Source organism: Lucilia cuprina, chromosome 3 (assembly GCF_022045245.1).
Source record: "Lucilia cuprina isolate Lc7/37 chromosome 3, ASM2204524v1, whole genome shotgun sequence".
NCBI classification, from domain to species: Eukaryota; Metazoa; Arthropoda; class Insecta; order Diptera; family Calliphoridae; genus Lucilia; species Lucilia cuprina.
In genome coordinates this window covers 9,664,482-9,679,189 of record NC_060951.1, presented here as the reverse complement: position 1 = coordinate 9,679,189, position 14,708 = coordinate 9,664,482, and the positions used below count along the sequence as shown (strand labels likewise).

General features: G+C 30.4%; 3 protein-coding genes across 6 annotated transcripts in view; 1 reads left to right on the top strand and 2 right to left on the bottom strand.

Annotated features, from left to right (window-relative positions):
- The window catches only part of LOC111685930 (kinesin-related protein 4), a 36,124-nt gene extending 24,861 nt beyond the window's left edge, over positions 1–11,263 (bottom strand). For 2 of the 4 annotated variants that reach the window (XM_046947462.1, XM_046947463.1), the window contains exons 1-2: positions 11,172–11,259; positions 6,532–7,022 (exon numbers count right to left, since the gene is read on the bottom strand). In XM_046947462.1, coding sequence (XP_046803418.1) covers positions 6,532–6,646 — 115 coding nt within the window. In that variant the 5' untranslated portion in view covers positions 6,647–7,022; positions 11,172–11,259. Of the gene's footprint in view, positions 1–6,531; positions 7,023–11,171 lie in introns of all 4 variants that reach the window. The other 2 variants (XM_046947464.1, XM_046947461.1) reach the window with 2 other exon arrangements.
- Positions 11,264–12,907: 1,644 nt separating this feature from the next.
- LOC111685922 (DNA replication complex GINS protein PSF3) lies at positions 12,908–13,994 on the top strand. The gene is made up of 3 exons (XM_023448205.2): positions 12,908–13,249; positions 13,315–13,709; positions 13,768–13,994. Exons 1-3 carry the CDS (start codon positions 13,147–13,149, stop codon positions 13,909–13,911), a joined length of 642 nt encoding a protein of 213 aa, XP_023303973.2. The 5' UTR covers positions 12,908–13,146; the 3' UTR covers positions 13,912–13,994.
- On the bottom strand, positions 13,909–14,602 carry LOC111685923 (39S ribosomal protein L14, mitochondrial). Its single transcript, XM_023448206.2, has one exon. The coding sequence runs from the start codon at positions 14,455–14,457 to the stop codon at positions 13,966–13,968; it is 492 nt and encodes a 163-aa protein (XP_023303974.2). The 5' UTR covers positions 14,458–14,602; the 3' UTR covers positions 13,909–13,965.
- Positions 14,603–14,708: the final 106 nt, after the last annotated feature.

The window sequence follows — 14,708 nt, the reverse complement described above, 5'->3', positions numbered from 1 at the left end:
AAATTTTTTTGACAAGATTTTTGCAATCAGCGGGCCCCAAATGCCCTAAAAAAGTACTTTTTTCAAAAATCTGAAATAAAAATTTAAGCTTGGTACGAAATGGGTTAATTTCATATTTCTAGCCAATAACAAAACATTAGTGCTGCTCTCGCTCTGCTACTCTTGCTCTGCTGCTCTTGCTCTGCTTTACTTTTATAAACAAATTACAATAACAATATTTACCGTATTGTTATGTATTTTGTTTTTGTTTTTTGCAGTTTCTGTCTGAGCATGAATAAAAAATCTAAATTTTATATGAAATTTTCAGAGGTTGTCTCGGTTTTTTGCTCATATCTCCGTTATTTATGGACCGATTTTGCTGATTTTAAATAGCGTTCTTGCCGGTCGTATGTCTGATAGAATTATGGAAGATTCGGATCTCGCAGATATCTGGGGTCTTCTAAAAACTGATTTCAACAAACATACAGACAGACAGACAGACAGACAGACAGACGGACATGGCTTAATCATCTCCGCTACCTATAAGGATCCAGAATATATATACTTTATAGGGTCGAAAAATTATATTATAGAAATTACAAACGGAATGACAAACTTATATATACCCTTCTCACGAAGGTGAAGGGTATAAAAATGATAGTTGCCAACTACGTACAATTACATACTAGGCAACGCATCTATTCAACATATGTTTCATGTTTACTTTTCAAAGGAAATTCCGTTCAAAACATGATGAGTTAACTAATGATGTATGTGTGATAACACCTATGTATGTGTGTGTGTGTGTGTTCAATTAGCAAATTATGTTGTCTATAATATTTGCAATATTTTTCATTTTCTGCATAAAAAAATAACTGCTTAACCTTATTTTGGGAAAATGGAACACTTCCTTGTTAAAGAAAACTTTGTTTTTGTACTTTAAATTAAGAAGATCCGTAGAAATTTGCGAATGAAACTTTTGTTGTTGTTTTAATTATTCTAGATGTTCAATAAAACCTCGATCTATATTTCAGCAGATTAATTTTGTAGTTTTTATAGTTGTTCGGCTGTTGCCGTTAGTTACTTCTTGGAAGGAAAGCTTTTGTTTAAAACAGCTGATAATCTTTGGCTGTGTTTTATTTCAAACGTGGAAACCATTGTCTAGGTAATGAAATTTTCTGGTAATTTCAATAGTTTACAATAGCAATTAGTTAATGTTGCTATTAATTATAAAAAAGCAAAATTTATAAGTTATTAATAAAATTGTTTGTATAAAAATCAATAGTTTTATAAATTCGTTTGATATTTACTATTGCAATTTAAATTATCTAGCAAATATTCATATTAGGGTTAAAATAAAGAAAACTCTTAAAAAATATATCTCTTATATATTTTTTTTGTTTCTTCCTATTGTAAATAGTTCTTAAGAGCTGTCTTCTTTTGTTCTTCTATAAGTTACATCAGCAAACTAAGCATATAATATGTACTATATAGCTAGTCTTTAAAATGTTAAGGGGTTTTGAAATGTAAAGGGTGTTCCGCCAATAAAGGAGAATTAGACAATTGAATATGACAAATATTTGCTTTAGTTTCACGAGTGAGAGAGAGTTTTAGTTTTAAAGACTCTCTAGCATAGATCTAGTGATGACATAGACTTAATCTGTTCATTTTTTAACGATTCTAAATAACTCACCGATCACATCAAAATTCGTTATTTAAGTTTATATTTCCCAATTATTTTACTATTATAAGTTTGCTGAATGCAATTTCCAGTAGCTGAATAACATATTCAGCAAGCATTAAAGTATTTTTCCGTAAAAAACTTTACTAACTCAAATTACACACCTTGCTGAATTACAATTTTATTAGCTGAATAGCCAGTTGTATGAATAATTTCATACTGCTTATAAGTTTCTTTATTGAAAATTTGCTGAATAATATTTTAAGATACTGAATTAAACATATTTAACAATGTACACTTAGATAAGTCTAGCTGAATTGTTATTTTAAACTATATTACATGCTGAATTACATTTTTAATGGCTTAATCGTCTTTTTAATGAATAATTGATGTGATTATTATAAAATTTATGCACTTAAGTTTGCTGAATAGCATTTTTAGTAGCTGAATAACATGTTTAGCAATTGTATTGAAATGTATTAAGCAAAATTTATAAAATTTTGTTATATTTCTTAATTAACAGCTAAGACTTAGCTGAATTACATTAATTTAGCTGAATTGCATTTTTTTAGTTAAATTGATTAAAAATTATTGACATTCTTATTACATTTGTTCATTTAAGTTAGCTGAATAGAGTTTACAGTAGCTGAATAACATTTCTAACAACTGTATTACAGCGTTCAAAGCTAATTTATATAAAAAATAATCTTATTTGTCATTGTAGTTTTAATTTAGTAGCTGAATTATTACTTTTAATTAAATATTTTAGTTACTTAAAGTTTTAATCTTGCTGAATTAGATTTTTATTAGCTGAATCACAATAACTTATACGGAAATTACTCTATTAAAAGAAAATTATTTCTTTAAACTTTGCTGAATTGTTTTTTTCATTAGCTGAATAGAGCTAATATAAACTCTTTTGGTCAAAATTGTTATTTAAAGTTGTACTTTCGAAAAAAAATTTATATCAATTTGAAGTATACAGCTTGCTGAATTACATTTTTATTAGCTGAATAACATTTTTAAACAAAGGTTGGTTTGACAATAATATAATTATTGTTAATTTCATACTTTAAAATTTTCTGAATAACAATTTATGAAGCTGAATAACATTTTAAGCATCAGTATCAAAATTTATAAAGAAAATTTAATAAAACTCAACATATATATATTTGTCAAAACTCTATAAAAGTTTAGTTAAGTTGACATTTTGATTGATCCCCTTTAGGGCCAATCTTTAGTTGAAGGATTAGGAATCAAATTAAAATTAATCTTCGAAAGTTGTTTTTGAACACTCAATCAGCTAATTTTGTTTGCTAGTTTAAGCACCCAATGGAGGTTTTAAATTTAATTTTTTATTAATTTTCCTATTACATTTGCAATTGTCTTCTTCTTTTTTATAAAACATGCATTGTTTTGATAACAAAACATTGACGTTTTCTGTTGTTTTGTATGGCAACACTGCAAAGTTTAATCTTGTATTCAAAAACATTAAAGGGGATTAACATCAGAATCAATTTATTTTAAGATTAACTAATCTGATTGTGGCCTCCGGTAGATTAGTGATTAGAGTTATAGTCTGGTAGACCGGAGGTGGTGGGTTCGATTCTCACCCGTGACATTGGTTAAGGAGCGCACAACAGGCGCGCTAGAGGCGTAGGTGTATTTCTTCGGATTTGATGTGTATACATCCTCCTTTCAAACTAACTAACTAATCAGATTATTAATTGCCATTTGATTGCCAACTCAAAAACCCGCTCTTAATCGTACAACTTTAAAAAAATGGTTTTAAACTACCAATATTTGCTAATCAGATTATTAATTGCCATTTGATTGCCAACTCAAAAACCCGCTCTTAATCGTACAACTTTAAAAAAATGGTTTTAAACTACCAATATTTGCTATTGGCAAACCCTTTCTTTGTGATTATATATCTAAGTATATATACTATGTAATAATTCTATATACTACAACCCACTTACATAAACTTTTACATAGTTTTCTTTTGTATTTATTTACAATAGTATGTAAATTATACATAACAAATATATATTGCAGCTGACACTTTTTTTAAGTTTTTTCTTTGTGGGTTGTTTTCGAATAACTATGTTTATGGCACTATACCAAAATCTAGATTAATAGACCAAAAATTAACTTAAGATTAATACTATTTAAGGATTTTTATTAATAATTTCGAATTATCAATGAAATTTTTGTTAAAATTTAAAAAATCATTAGAATAAGTGGGCGGCTAAAGGGTCAAAGCTTTGTAAATAAACAATGTATGTAATTAGCCAGGTCTGGCAATGTTTAACTAATATTGGATCACTTTTTATAAACACGTGTACAAAAGTTTTCTTCGCCTTTTTCTATTAAAATATCTATACTAAATCCAACCTACAAGTATCTACGATTAAATCTACAATTTATAAAGTTTTTTCTTCATCTTTTAGTATAAAATTAAAAGGAATATTCCTTTAAAACTTTGCATGCCTTAAAAACATTTAACTTTTTTTTCCAAAACTAAATCGTCTAAAAACGACCAACTCAACTATTGTACATGATAATGACTTTGAAAAATGTAGTAAAAAACCTTAATAGAGGTATATTTTACTTAATTTACTTCTGTATATATAATAATTTATGAGTATACTAAGTAATTTGATAGTTTATGGCAGGGCAACCAATACAAACACTTGCAAATAAGGCAAATGAACTTTTACAAGATAAAAAAAAAATGAATTACTTTCTAATTGCAAAAACTTGCCAAAGCAAATTTTCAAATAAGATATTAATTATCAACTATTGTAAACAATTCATTCACAATAGTTGATTTTGTATGAAACAGCTGTTTAATGTTTACAAAATTCGATCAACAATTTTCACAAACAGGGGAATCATTCGTAATTCAGCTCTGGGTGAAGGAAGATAGTCGTGCGTCATTGCCATTATCACGTTTCACTACCGCTTTGTTTTAGTGTGTGGCGTCGGAACACGGTACCGGGTTATTGTTGTTCGAGTTGTACATATTAACCATAGACATTCGGACTTAAATTTGTAGATTCCGTAGAATATTTTTTAACGACAAAAAAGTTAGTGAGCGAAAAAAAGTGAAAAGGGAATATATTTCATGTGAAATGATGATTGGCAATAGTGGTGATTGTTTTTTATCTAAATTCCTTCGTTTATATAACTGCCAAATGAAAAACTACTTTAGATCCAGGGTTCTAAAATATCCGCCACTAAGAGAAAAGCCACCAAGATGAAACACATAATTCTGAATTCAGCTAGAACTTTTGTAACCACTTCCAAAAATATTGACTTAAGCTTCGACCTCTAGGGTCCTATGCCGCAAGGCTTCGTTCTTCCTCCTACCTTATTTCTTATCTTCATATATGATCTTCTATGGCAAACTTCTAACTCTATCTACTATTTTGCCGATGACAGTAATATCTGACATTACCACTCATTCAATTATAAGCCAAGCCCTCTAAAGATTGGAGCAATAAGGCGCAATATAAATGAATAGCTTAATCACGACTTGATAAAAGTCTCTAAATGGGGGTCGTGTGAACAGAGTCGATTTTAACCCCCGCAAAACTCAAATTTGTTTTTTAACACATAAACGTGCGGGAGATAATGTTGTTCCATCTTTTTAAAGGGAATACAACTTCCATGTATGGGCCGGAGCTTCGAAGTCTATTATGGAGCTACTGGAACGTGTACAAGAGAGGGCGAAGGTACTTATCGGGGACAGCATGGTTTCCAACTCTATATTTCACTCTTCTATCGATACAATAATGGAATGTGTTCCTCTGAAATTAGGGAACTCGTTCCCGATACCCGTATATTTTTATACAGCATCAAGCGATTGGCCGATAAATATCATATGATTTATATTTTTTGTGTTTACACGATTGGTATAAAACAATATCAAAGTATGATGGAAACAGCTGTTTCTTTTTGTTTGTGTATGTAATGCGACTTGCTTGTTTTTTCCATCCTCTCTTAATGTGTGTTAGTTTCATTACATAATGCGTTAAGACTATCACATCCGTACTCTTCTACACAAAATTTTCATGATCGTGTGAAGCCGGCTTTAGAGAAAAGCGATTGACATCATCAAATAGCTTGACACCAAAACCTGAGTCGCTAGTCGCAATCACCATAGACCGTAGTAAACCTAAAGTTTACATATTACTACCGATGACTGCTTTGAAGCCAAAGATCAAGCGAGTATAAGTTGACGAGCTTTTTTTGAAAATATCTTTTCTGTTTTTGATGCAAAGTCGTTAAAGTTATTTAACGACGAATTATTTAACATTAAAGGGGTATAAGTCGCCCCCTTGGATACTCTCTACATTTGTCAGAGAGAGAAAGCAACAATAACACTACAGAATAAGAACATAAAAGAACGATTGACGATAACTCGCAATCGATAAATCAATAAATTTTAAATTTATTTAAGTAAAAATGTATTAATTTTTTGCATCAGCTGTTTGCACTTTTGATTTTCTTGCTCAAGTTTAAACAAAATTAACTAATTGAGTACTCATAAACAAATTTCGAGGATTAATTTTAATTTAATCCCTGATTCTTCACCTAATGATTGGCCCTTAAAAACTAATTAGACTTTCCAATTCGGTCCATAGTTTAACGACCAAAGAAGGATAACTCTCGAATTTTGTAATCATCGTATTCGTAAACTCTATATAAATAAACTCCCTGCAAGAGATATCCTAATCTGCCTGTTAGTTTAATGTTTAAAATCCTTGCTGAAGGATGTAATATAGACGTTCTTCTCCGACTAGACTTTCTTTAATGTTTTTTTTTACAAAACAAATAATAAAAACGTTTTTAAAACAACTTACCTTCTTCAGAGGGTTGACAAGACTCATCGAATACTTCTTGACATATAACCGAAGTTGAAGGAGAAGCACTACCCAAACGACTTGATGTAGAGTTTGAAGAGGATGATGTGGCCATATTGGTTGAAGAAAATTTTTATATTTTTTGTTATTTTTAGATGAGTGGGATTTATTTTGCAAATATTTTTTTTTCTTTTTTTAATACGTTTTCTATGATTAATTTTAAAGCATTTTATTACTTCTTGTGTTTTTAACGTAATTTAAACACTTTCAAACACACCCACGCACACACAAACTAACGGTAGTACAAACACACACTTATGAGTAGACTAAGTTGATTTTAAATGGTTGCAGAGGAAAAAATTGATTTTCTCTTAGACTTTTACGTTTTTTTGTATATTTTTATTTGATTTTTTGTGTATTTTCTTCTTTCTGTTGTTTTCTTTTTAAATTTCCTTTTTTTATATATATTTTTTTTTTTGTGCAATGTTGACCTAAAAATAACAAAAACAAAATATTCATATAAGTTTGTATTATTGTTGTGATATGTTAGCAATAATTACGACAACAACTGTTTGCCTAACATCACGATGATGAGAATGATGAGGAGGAGGGGGTTAACGCTAAACAAAATAGCAAAAAATCTATCTAACGGTATTTCTATATACAATTTATATGAAATTGTGGTGTATGCACAACACATACCAAATAACAACAATAATAACACACATACATACACACTCACAACGACAGCAGCAACGAGAGAAATGTCAAAAGAATAATCAAAAAAATAACAGGATTGAATATATTCTGCTTTTTTATAGAAACACAAAAACGACAATAACAACATCAACAGCAGCGCAAAAAAAGCAATAATTTTTCGAAGTTATCAAAAAGGATACGACGAAAAGCTTTGCTAATGTAAAGTATGTATATATGTATGTATGTATGTATGTACCAGCATGTGCACAGTGGGAAGAGGAAAGTTGCTTCTTTGTGGGTATTTTCTAATAATAGTATTTTCATCAACAGTTTGCAGTCAAATTTTTTGAAGTCACTAACATAAATAAGATTTCTTACGTTGTAGTAAGTTCAAGGATGTTTTAAGGTTATCGGTTTGAAGGATTTGCGTCTCATCCCTTTTTAATCCAGGACATATAACAAATGATAAAACTTTCTAATCAGGAAAACTAATAGATATGTAAGCAAAGTAAGGAATGCTATCGTTAAATTCTCGGAGGATCTAGCGTTTCTTTGAAGTAGTTTACAGTTTATGGAACCGTTTGTTTCGAAGTCGTGATACACGTTTGTCAAATCTTACAACGTTGTCATTTTACTGAAAATGTCTTATAATCGTCTGAACTTATAATTTTTCTTTTGTCAGAAAAAGCATTACCGAAAATATTGCAAGACAAAATTTTGTAAGTTGACAGTATTTTTAGACATTTTCTAAACATTTTACTGCCAACGTTGTAAGATCTAACAAACGTGTATACATAGCATAATAAACTTAGGTTTACACTGATTTTTGTATGTACTTTGTTTTAGCATTTGGAAGTATTTTATAAGCTAAAAATATCAGACATCATGGAAAACAACCATGATCTTGAGCGATTTGAAGTTTTTCTAATACAACCATTAATATATAGAAACGATCATCTCGTATAAAGCTAACAAACGTTTGTACCAGGAAACCGTAACATATTACTTCTAGGCATTTTCCACGACAATTGGATCTCCGCTACGGAATGACCCGATTCTCAATCGGCCAAAGATTGTGAAGTCTCAGCAACAGCTGTATCAACCAGAAGTTTTTTCCCCCAGGGAAGAAAATCCAGTAACAGCTAACCTGTTACAACAACAACTTCTAGTCATTATTATGTCTATAACTTTACTATATCCGATCTAGCATTTACTTAGAACTGATCATTTTAAATTTAGTTACCAAACGTAACCATGATCTGGATCGTTTTAGCAATTATCTAATTATTGGAAAATTGTACAAAATCATGAAATGCTTTATATCGGTTATCGGCCCATGACGGAGTTTCTTTGATATTCAAATATTCCAAGAGTCCTGCGCTTTATTTTATTCATAGAAAGTAATATCAGCTGTATATCACGGACAGCGATCGTGCTATTAGCAGATCGGATGTTCCTTTACAGCGGGGCAAAAATCAGACTTAATTTCACTAAATAACTTAAGTTTATCAATTGAAATTGTTCTCAATTCATCCGAGGCTTTCACTTTTAAGTATCGTTTATGGTTCATCCAATGAGATCCTAAAATAAGCAGATTATTATTCTGCGAAGCCAGAATATACTACGTGTAAAGTAAGTTAAGTAAAGGAATCGCATTAAGTTGTAAGGATTATGATTCTTTTTGATTGTGACTACCAACGGATTACAAGTCAGAAACTTTCTAATATTGGATATAAAACTAAAAAAAAGTCCAGAATAACAGATGGACTAGAATTTATTCATGGATCCATAGTATATAATTCTAATTCGAAGTGCAAGAAATCATTATGTGAAGCCAAAACAACCAGTCGAATGATCACCAAAGGCAAATATTCAAGAACCCAGGGTAATGTCCTGTAATTGTTGGACTTCGGTTCTTCTTTAATAATGAACTATAGAATTCGGTTTATGAATTCGATTTGTACCCCAACAAAGGCTTAACAATGGCAAAGAAAATATTCTAGACTCTTTCACTGTCCTCTCTTAATGTTCTTTAAACGTCCAAGTCCATTCGGCCATTATTTTATAGTTGTGCTCTTAAATTTGTGTATTCACACCGTGATCGCATCGTACGATGTCTTGCTCCCGTTATTGACACCACAGAGGTGTGGTTCCAATAACCGTATTATTCTTCCCACAATTTCATTCCCTTTAATTTTAATCTCTTAACATCTGATATCGCCTTTTTTGCCTTCTAGCTGCTTATAAGCTGTTATTAAGGAAAATAATCACCCCTATCGCCAATGGAACTAAAAAATCCCTTGTTCCCTTGAAATTTTCGTTTCCCTCGAAGGGAAAATTGCTATCGTGAACTTGTTGTGAACAATTCATTCACAATAGTTGATTTTGTATGGAACAGCTGTTCAATGTTTATTTCACAACTTGGGAAATTTTTTTCCCAAAAAAATTTACAGGGAACATATTTCACGTGAAATGATGATTAGCGATAGGGGTGAATGTGATAACCGTTGTATATTTCGGTATCTATGGTTTTAAATAAGAGTAGGAAATGATTCCTAATGTTCTGCTTGACTATATTATATCTGGGATTAGTTTCATTGAATTGTTGACATATTTCTTGTCTAATATGCTGTTGGGTACATCCGATCTTTATTAATTTCTCAAGTATACATCGATGGCTTGACCTACAAACCGCTTTAGGAATAGCTACCAACAATTACAGGCCACCAGCGTTCTTCTTCTCAACGATTACAGGACCACCGTTTTCTTCTTCCCGCAATTTCATTCCCCTTAAGCTTAATATCTTATCAATTGATATCGCTCTATTTGCCTTCTGGCTATTTATAAACCCAGTGTACACACTCTGTTATCACACGGACCAGGAAGATAATGTGATTACCGTAGTATATTTCGTATTTTGGGTTTTTAAATTAGAGCCGGAAAGGATTCCTATTGTTCTGCTTGACCATATTTATCTTTGTCTAATATGCTGTTAGGTACGTCCGATCTTTGTTAATTTATCAAGTATACATCGATGACTGGACCTACAAAGGGCTTTAGGCATAGCCACCAACGATTGCAGGACCTCAGTTGGCGTAGACCCTAAGATTCACTTATAACCAAGCAGCATGTACGCTAAACCCCTGTAATGTGTAAAACTTAATCTTTTTGAACCAAGAAGTCCTTTAGATTATAGAAACGTTAGATTTAAGTAATTACCCTTTTGTAAACCCATTGTGTCATAAAAGGACTAATAAGTAAACTTCTCATATTTCTATAGAATTTCCCTTAAAAACTAGCTGCCTAGAAATAATCAGATAATATGATCTGCAAATCTAATACTTTGTTGTCAATGGAGATTAACATAAACAAAAAAATAATAAATGAAAAATACACGTTGACAAATTATTCGTAATTGTCAGTCGACATAGAACCAAAATTTCAGCAAACCAAAACTTCTTCACTTCCACCCACAGTGCAACCAACGGGTGTATATTTGTAAAAATATTTCTGTGCGTGTGTGTATAGTTGTTGTATGTAATAAGTGTTAGAAAATATACAGCGCATTGACACCAGGATATAACACAACTATGGGTTATAAAAACAGGCTACAAAGGATACAGATTTTTTCTTGGGAAAACTTTTTTATGTGACATTTAATTTAAGGAAAATTATTTTCCTTTGCATTTTTTTTTGAGGATTTCTTAATGAAATTGTGGCAATAAAATTTATTTAAAAGTTTATTAGAATTTTTATCAAAAGAATTTCACAGGAATTATTAAAAAAATATTGATTTTTCCAAAAATATTTTAGTTCTTTTTTGAAATGAAAAGTTAAAATCAAATTTTGTAGGGGGTTTTTTATATTTTTTAAGAATTCAATTTAGTTTAATTTAATTAATTTATTTTAAATTAATTAACTTTAATTTATTAATCTCTCACTTATTAATTTATTTTAATTTTTTTCACTTTTATACACTACTAGAGCTATATTTGTATTTTTCTTTTTTTTAATATTAATTTCCGACCAGCTGGTAGCTTTGCTAAAACCGTACTGATTTCATTTGTCTAAGGCCTGTTTTGTTATACAGGACATTTACATATTTTTTTTTGTCATATTTTTTTAATATTATGAGAGAAAGCTTTCTTCTGCAGTTGTCAGTTGTTTGCAGAAGAAGAAGGAAAAAAAGCTTTAACGGAAGTGAATAGATTTTCGAAAACATGTGTTTTTTGTTTATGCCTGATGATTACCTAATTTTTGTTTTGTTGTTCTCTTCTTTTCTCTTGCTCTTTTTAGTATCGTTTTCGCCTTTAACTTAGCAACTGTTATGTGTTTATTATTAAAGAATTTCTCATTCAAAATTTTGTTTAAACACCCACACATTAGAAATCAACCCCCATTTTCCAAAAAAAGAGCCAAAATGGTTAAAGGGTTGTTTTGGTTGTTTGCATTAAAATAACAATACTTTGTGTGAAGCCTTTGAAATGTAAACAAAAAAAGATTATCAATGAATCCTGCTCACTATAAAATTTGACTTTTAATAAAGCTTTACACAAATAACGAATTTTCGTACTTTTGAAGTATGGCAATATTTTGTTACGTTTTTTAATAGTTGGCATCACTAAAACGATAATAACAACCCAAAACCTAGGACTCTGAAAATGGACTAACTAACTAACCAACCAACTAACTAACTAACTAACTAACTAACTAATTAACTAACTAACCAACTAACTAACCAACTAACTAACAAACTAACTAACTAACTATGAACTTGAAAGCCCATTAAAGGGTATAAAAACTAATATCTTTTAAATTCGGCACAGCCGAATATTGCACTCTTAGGGCGGGTTTCTTACTCATCAGTTAAACTAGGCCTAACTTGCTGTTAGATTAAACTCGGAACAAATTTAGGCGGACTTTAACCGATAATTGTGTGTTTTTAGTTTTAGATTTTAGCTCAGTTAACTTTGTTAGTATTGCCAAGTTTTCACTCAAAAATATAAACAATGAACAGCTGTTTTTTTGCAAACAATACTTTCGTAAAATGGAAAATTTTGGAAAAATGTTAAATAAACATTTAAAACAATAATTAAAAAAACAAAACAAATCAGAAAATTGCAATTTACTTAAAATATTATGTTTTTGTTCTTCCGAAATCATTGTTTTATTGTTTTTGTGTAATTGTGACAATACTTTCGTAAAATGGAAAATTTTGGAAAAATGTTAAATAAACATTTAAAACAATAATTAATGAAACAAAACAAATCAGAAAATTGCAATTTACTTAAAATATTATGTTTTTGTTCTTCCGAAATCATTGTTTTATTGTTTTTGCAATTGTGTTTTCTCACTTATAACTTAAGTTTAATTGGCCAATTACATTCAGTTAAACTAAGATAATAAGTAACTTTACTTATAACTGAGAAACACGAAACATATATTAAACCAGGTTTAACCAAAGAATGAAGATTATCTTTATCAGAAAAACTCGACCTTACTTGTTAAGCATAAAAATAAATTTATTTTGACACTTCACAAACACTTTTTTAATAGTTAGTGAAATCCCATATTAAAAGTGATGTCAAATTTAAAAACTTCATAGAAACAAAAGAAAACTTGGCATTACTTTTATTGTTTGTCTATCAATCAAACAAACACATAAAAGGTTGGCCACATTTGAACAGCTTGTGCCATTACTGTCAAATTACGTACAGAAAAATATTACATTTTAACCAAGGCTGTCAAATTCTAAATACAAAAAATAATAAATTTAGCCTAAATTCTTTAATGGTATCATCTTTTAATGATACACTTTAGCATTTAACCAAAACAATATACAGCTGTTCGAAATCATTTAGCGCCAATAGCTTTTTATTATTTACATGAAATTAAAATAAAAGAAAAAAACTCAACATGAATTCACAAAGTTATTTTCCCAATTATTATGCGGTGGAAGATTTATTCGTTACACAGGAAAAAGTAGAGTGTAAAGTTAATACAAAACTTTTAAAAATGGGTAAATAAATAAAGTACCTATATTCTTTATGAAATAAATATAATTAATAATTTTTTAACATAAAGGTTTCCTGGACGCAGGCGCCGAAACTGAAGATCTTAATCCTGGTCGCAATATTAATTTGCCTTTGTGGTATATTAAGGAATTGAAAGTTAATAATCCCTATTTTACGGTCAATGTACCGGATATCTATAAAAATGTGCACAAAGCAGTATGTGAGGCAGAAACTACACATATTGAATTGGGTAAATTACATCCATATTTTTATGAGTATGGACGCTATTTAACACCTTACGATCGTAATCATGTGGTGGGTAAAATTGTATTTGAAACTATGCGTCAAAGAGTAAGATATTTGCTGGATATATCTAAAAACACGACGGAAAGTGGTAAACCAGAACATCGTCTTGATGACATAGAAAATAAACTTTACGATGCGGGAGTTAAGACCAATACTTTGGTAAGATTTTAAAATTAGTTATTAGTTTTAGAATTAACAAGTTTTTCTTTCACTTTAGTTCACCAATTGGCTGCAAATGAAATCTAACAATATAGCAGTCTCCGAAATGGTGCAAGAGCATACCAAGAAACGCAAACGTGAACGTAATAGTGACGCTAATGAGGATTCACCCGAACAAGATCGTAAACGTCAAACTATGTAGCTTTTTTCAGTTTTAACAATAAATTTTATTCAAAACATTTGTAATTCACTTTTTTTAAATAAATCTACTTGCTATGGCCAAGACTTTGGTGTAATCAGCACCCTTAGCCTGGGTTTTCTCCTTAAGTATTGTTCTCAGTATAGTGGGTACGGGTACATGTATTCTAGTGCCCAACGGTGTACCATTGTCATCGATCAAAACCAAATTATTGCTGTCGAATTTGGGAATCTTAGGCCTTTGTTTTTGCTTTAAGCCCACTAATATGCCCTTCTTCATTTGACCCTTAATGGCCACCAGGACTTTATCGCCTATAAGACCAATACCACGTTTATTATAGACATGTATACAACGTGGTGGACGTCCCTCGGCCATAGCTCTTTTGCCCAAATCACTGTTGTCCACCACACGCAAACGGGCCAATTTGCGTATTTCGTTGCACACCGGTGTCGTGTGTAAGAGTTGAGACTGTTGCGTTTGATTGAATCGTATAGCTTTAACGGCTTGCATCATACTGGAGGTTTTTATATTTTGCAGTAAATAAGACATTTCGAAGTAGTTGTTTTAATAAGTTTAGCGTTTTAATTTATAAATTTAATAATTTTCTTATATTTTTTTTAACCAATTAAATAACAAGTGCTTAGTTCTAGTAAATTAAATGTCAAAACAGTGTGTGTCAAGACAGATATCAAAGGCAAAAGGCAGTTTGACGTTTAACATTAGTCGCCGATGAATTTTGAAAATTAACGCCGTCAAATGTTAAAATTAGTGGGTTTTATTTACTTAAAGCTATTTAATAA

What these genes read in the sequence shown, in the direction of transcription:
- LOC111685922 (XM_023448205.2), top strand. Translation starts at nt 13,147, where the DNA reads ATGAATTCACAAAGTTATTTTCCCAATTATTATGCGGTGGAAGATTTA. An exon ending in TACAAAACTTTTAAAAATGG is followed by an intron (nt 13,250 to 13,314) that starts GTAAATAAATAA and finishes TTTAACATAAAG; the next exon opens with GTTTCCTGGACGCAGGCGCC. An exon ending in GAGTTAAGACCAATACTTTG is followed by an intron (nt 13,710 to 13,767) that starts GTAAGATTTTAA and finishes CTTTCACTTTAG; the next exon opens with TTCACCAATTGGCTGCAAAT.
- LOC111685923 (XM_023448206.2), bottom strand. Translation starts at nt 14,457, where the DNA reads ATGTCTTATTTACTGCAAAATATAAAAACCTCCAGTATGATGCAAGCC.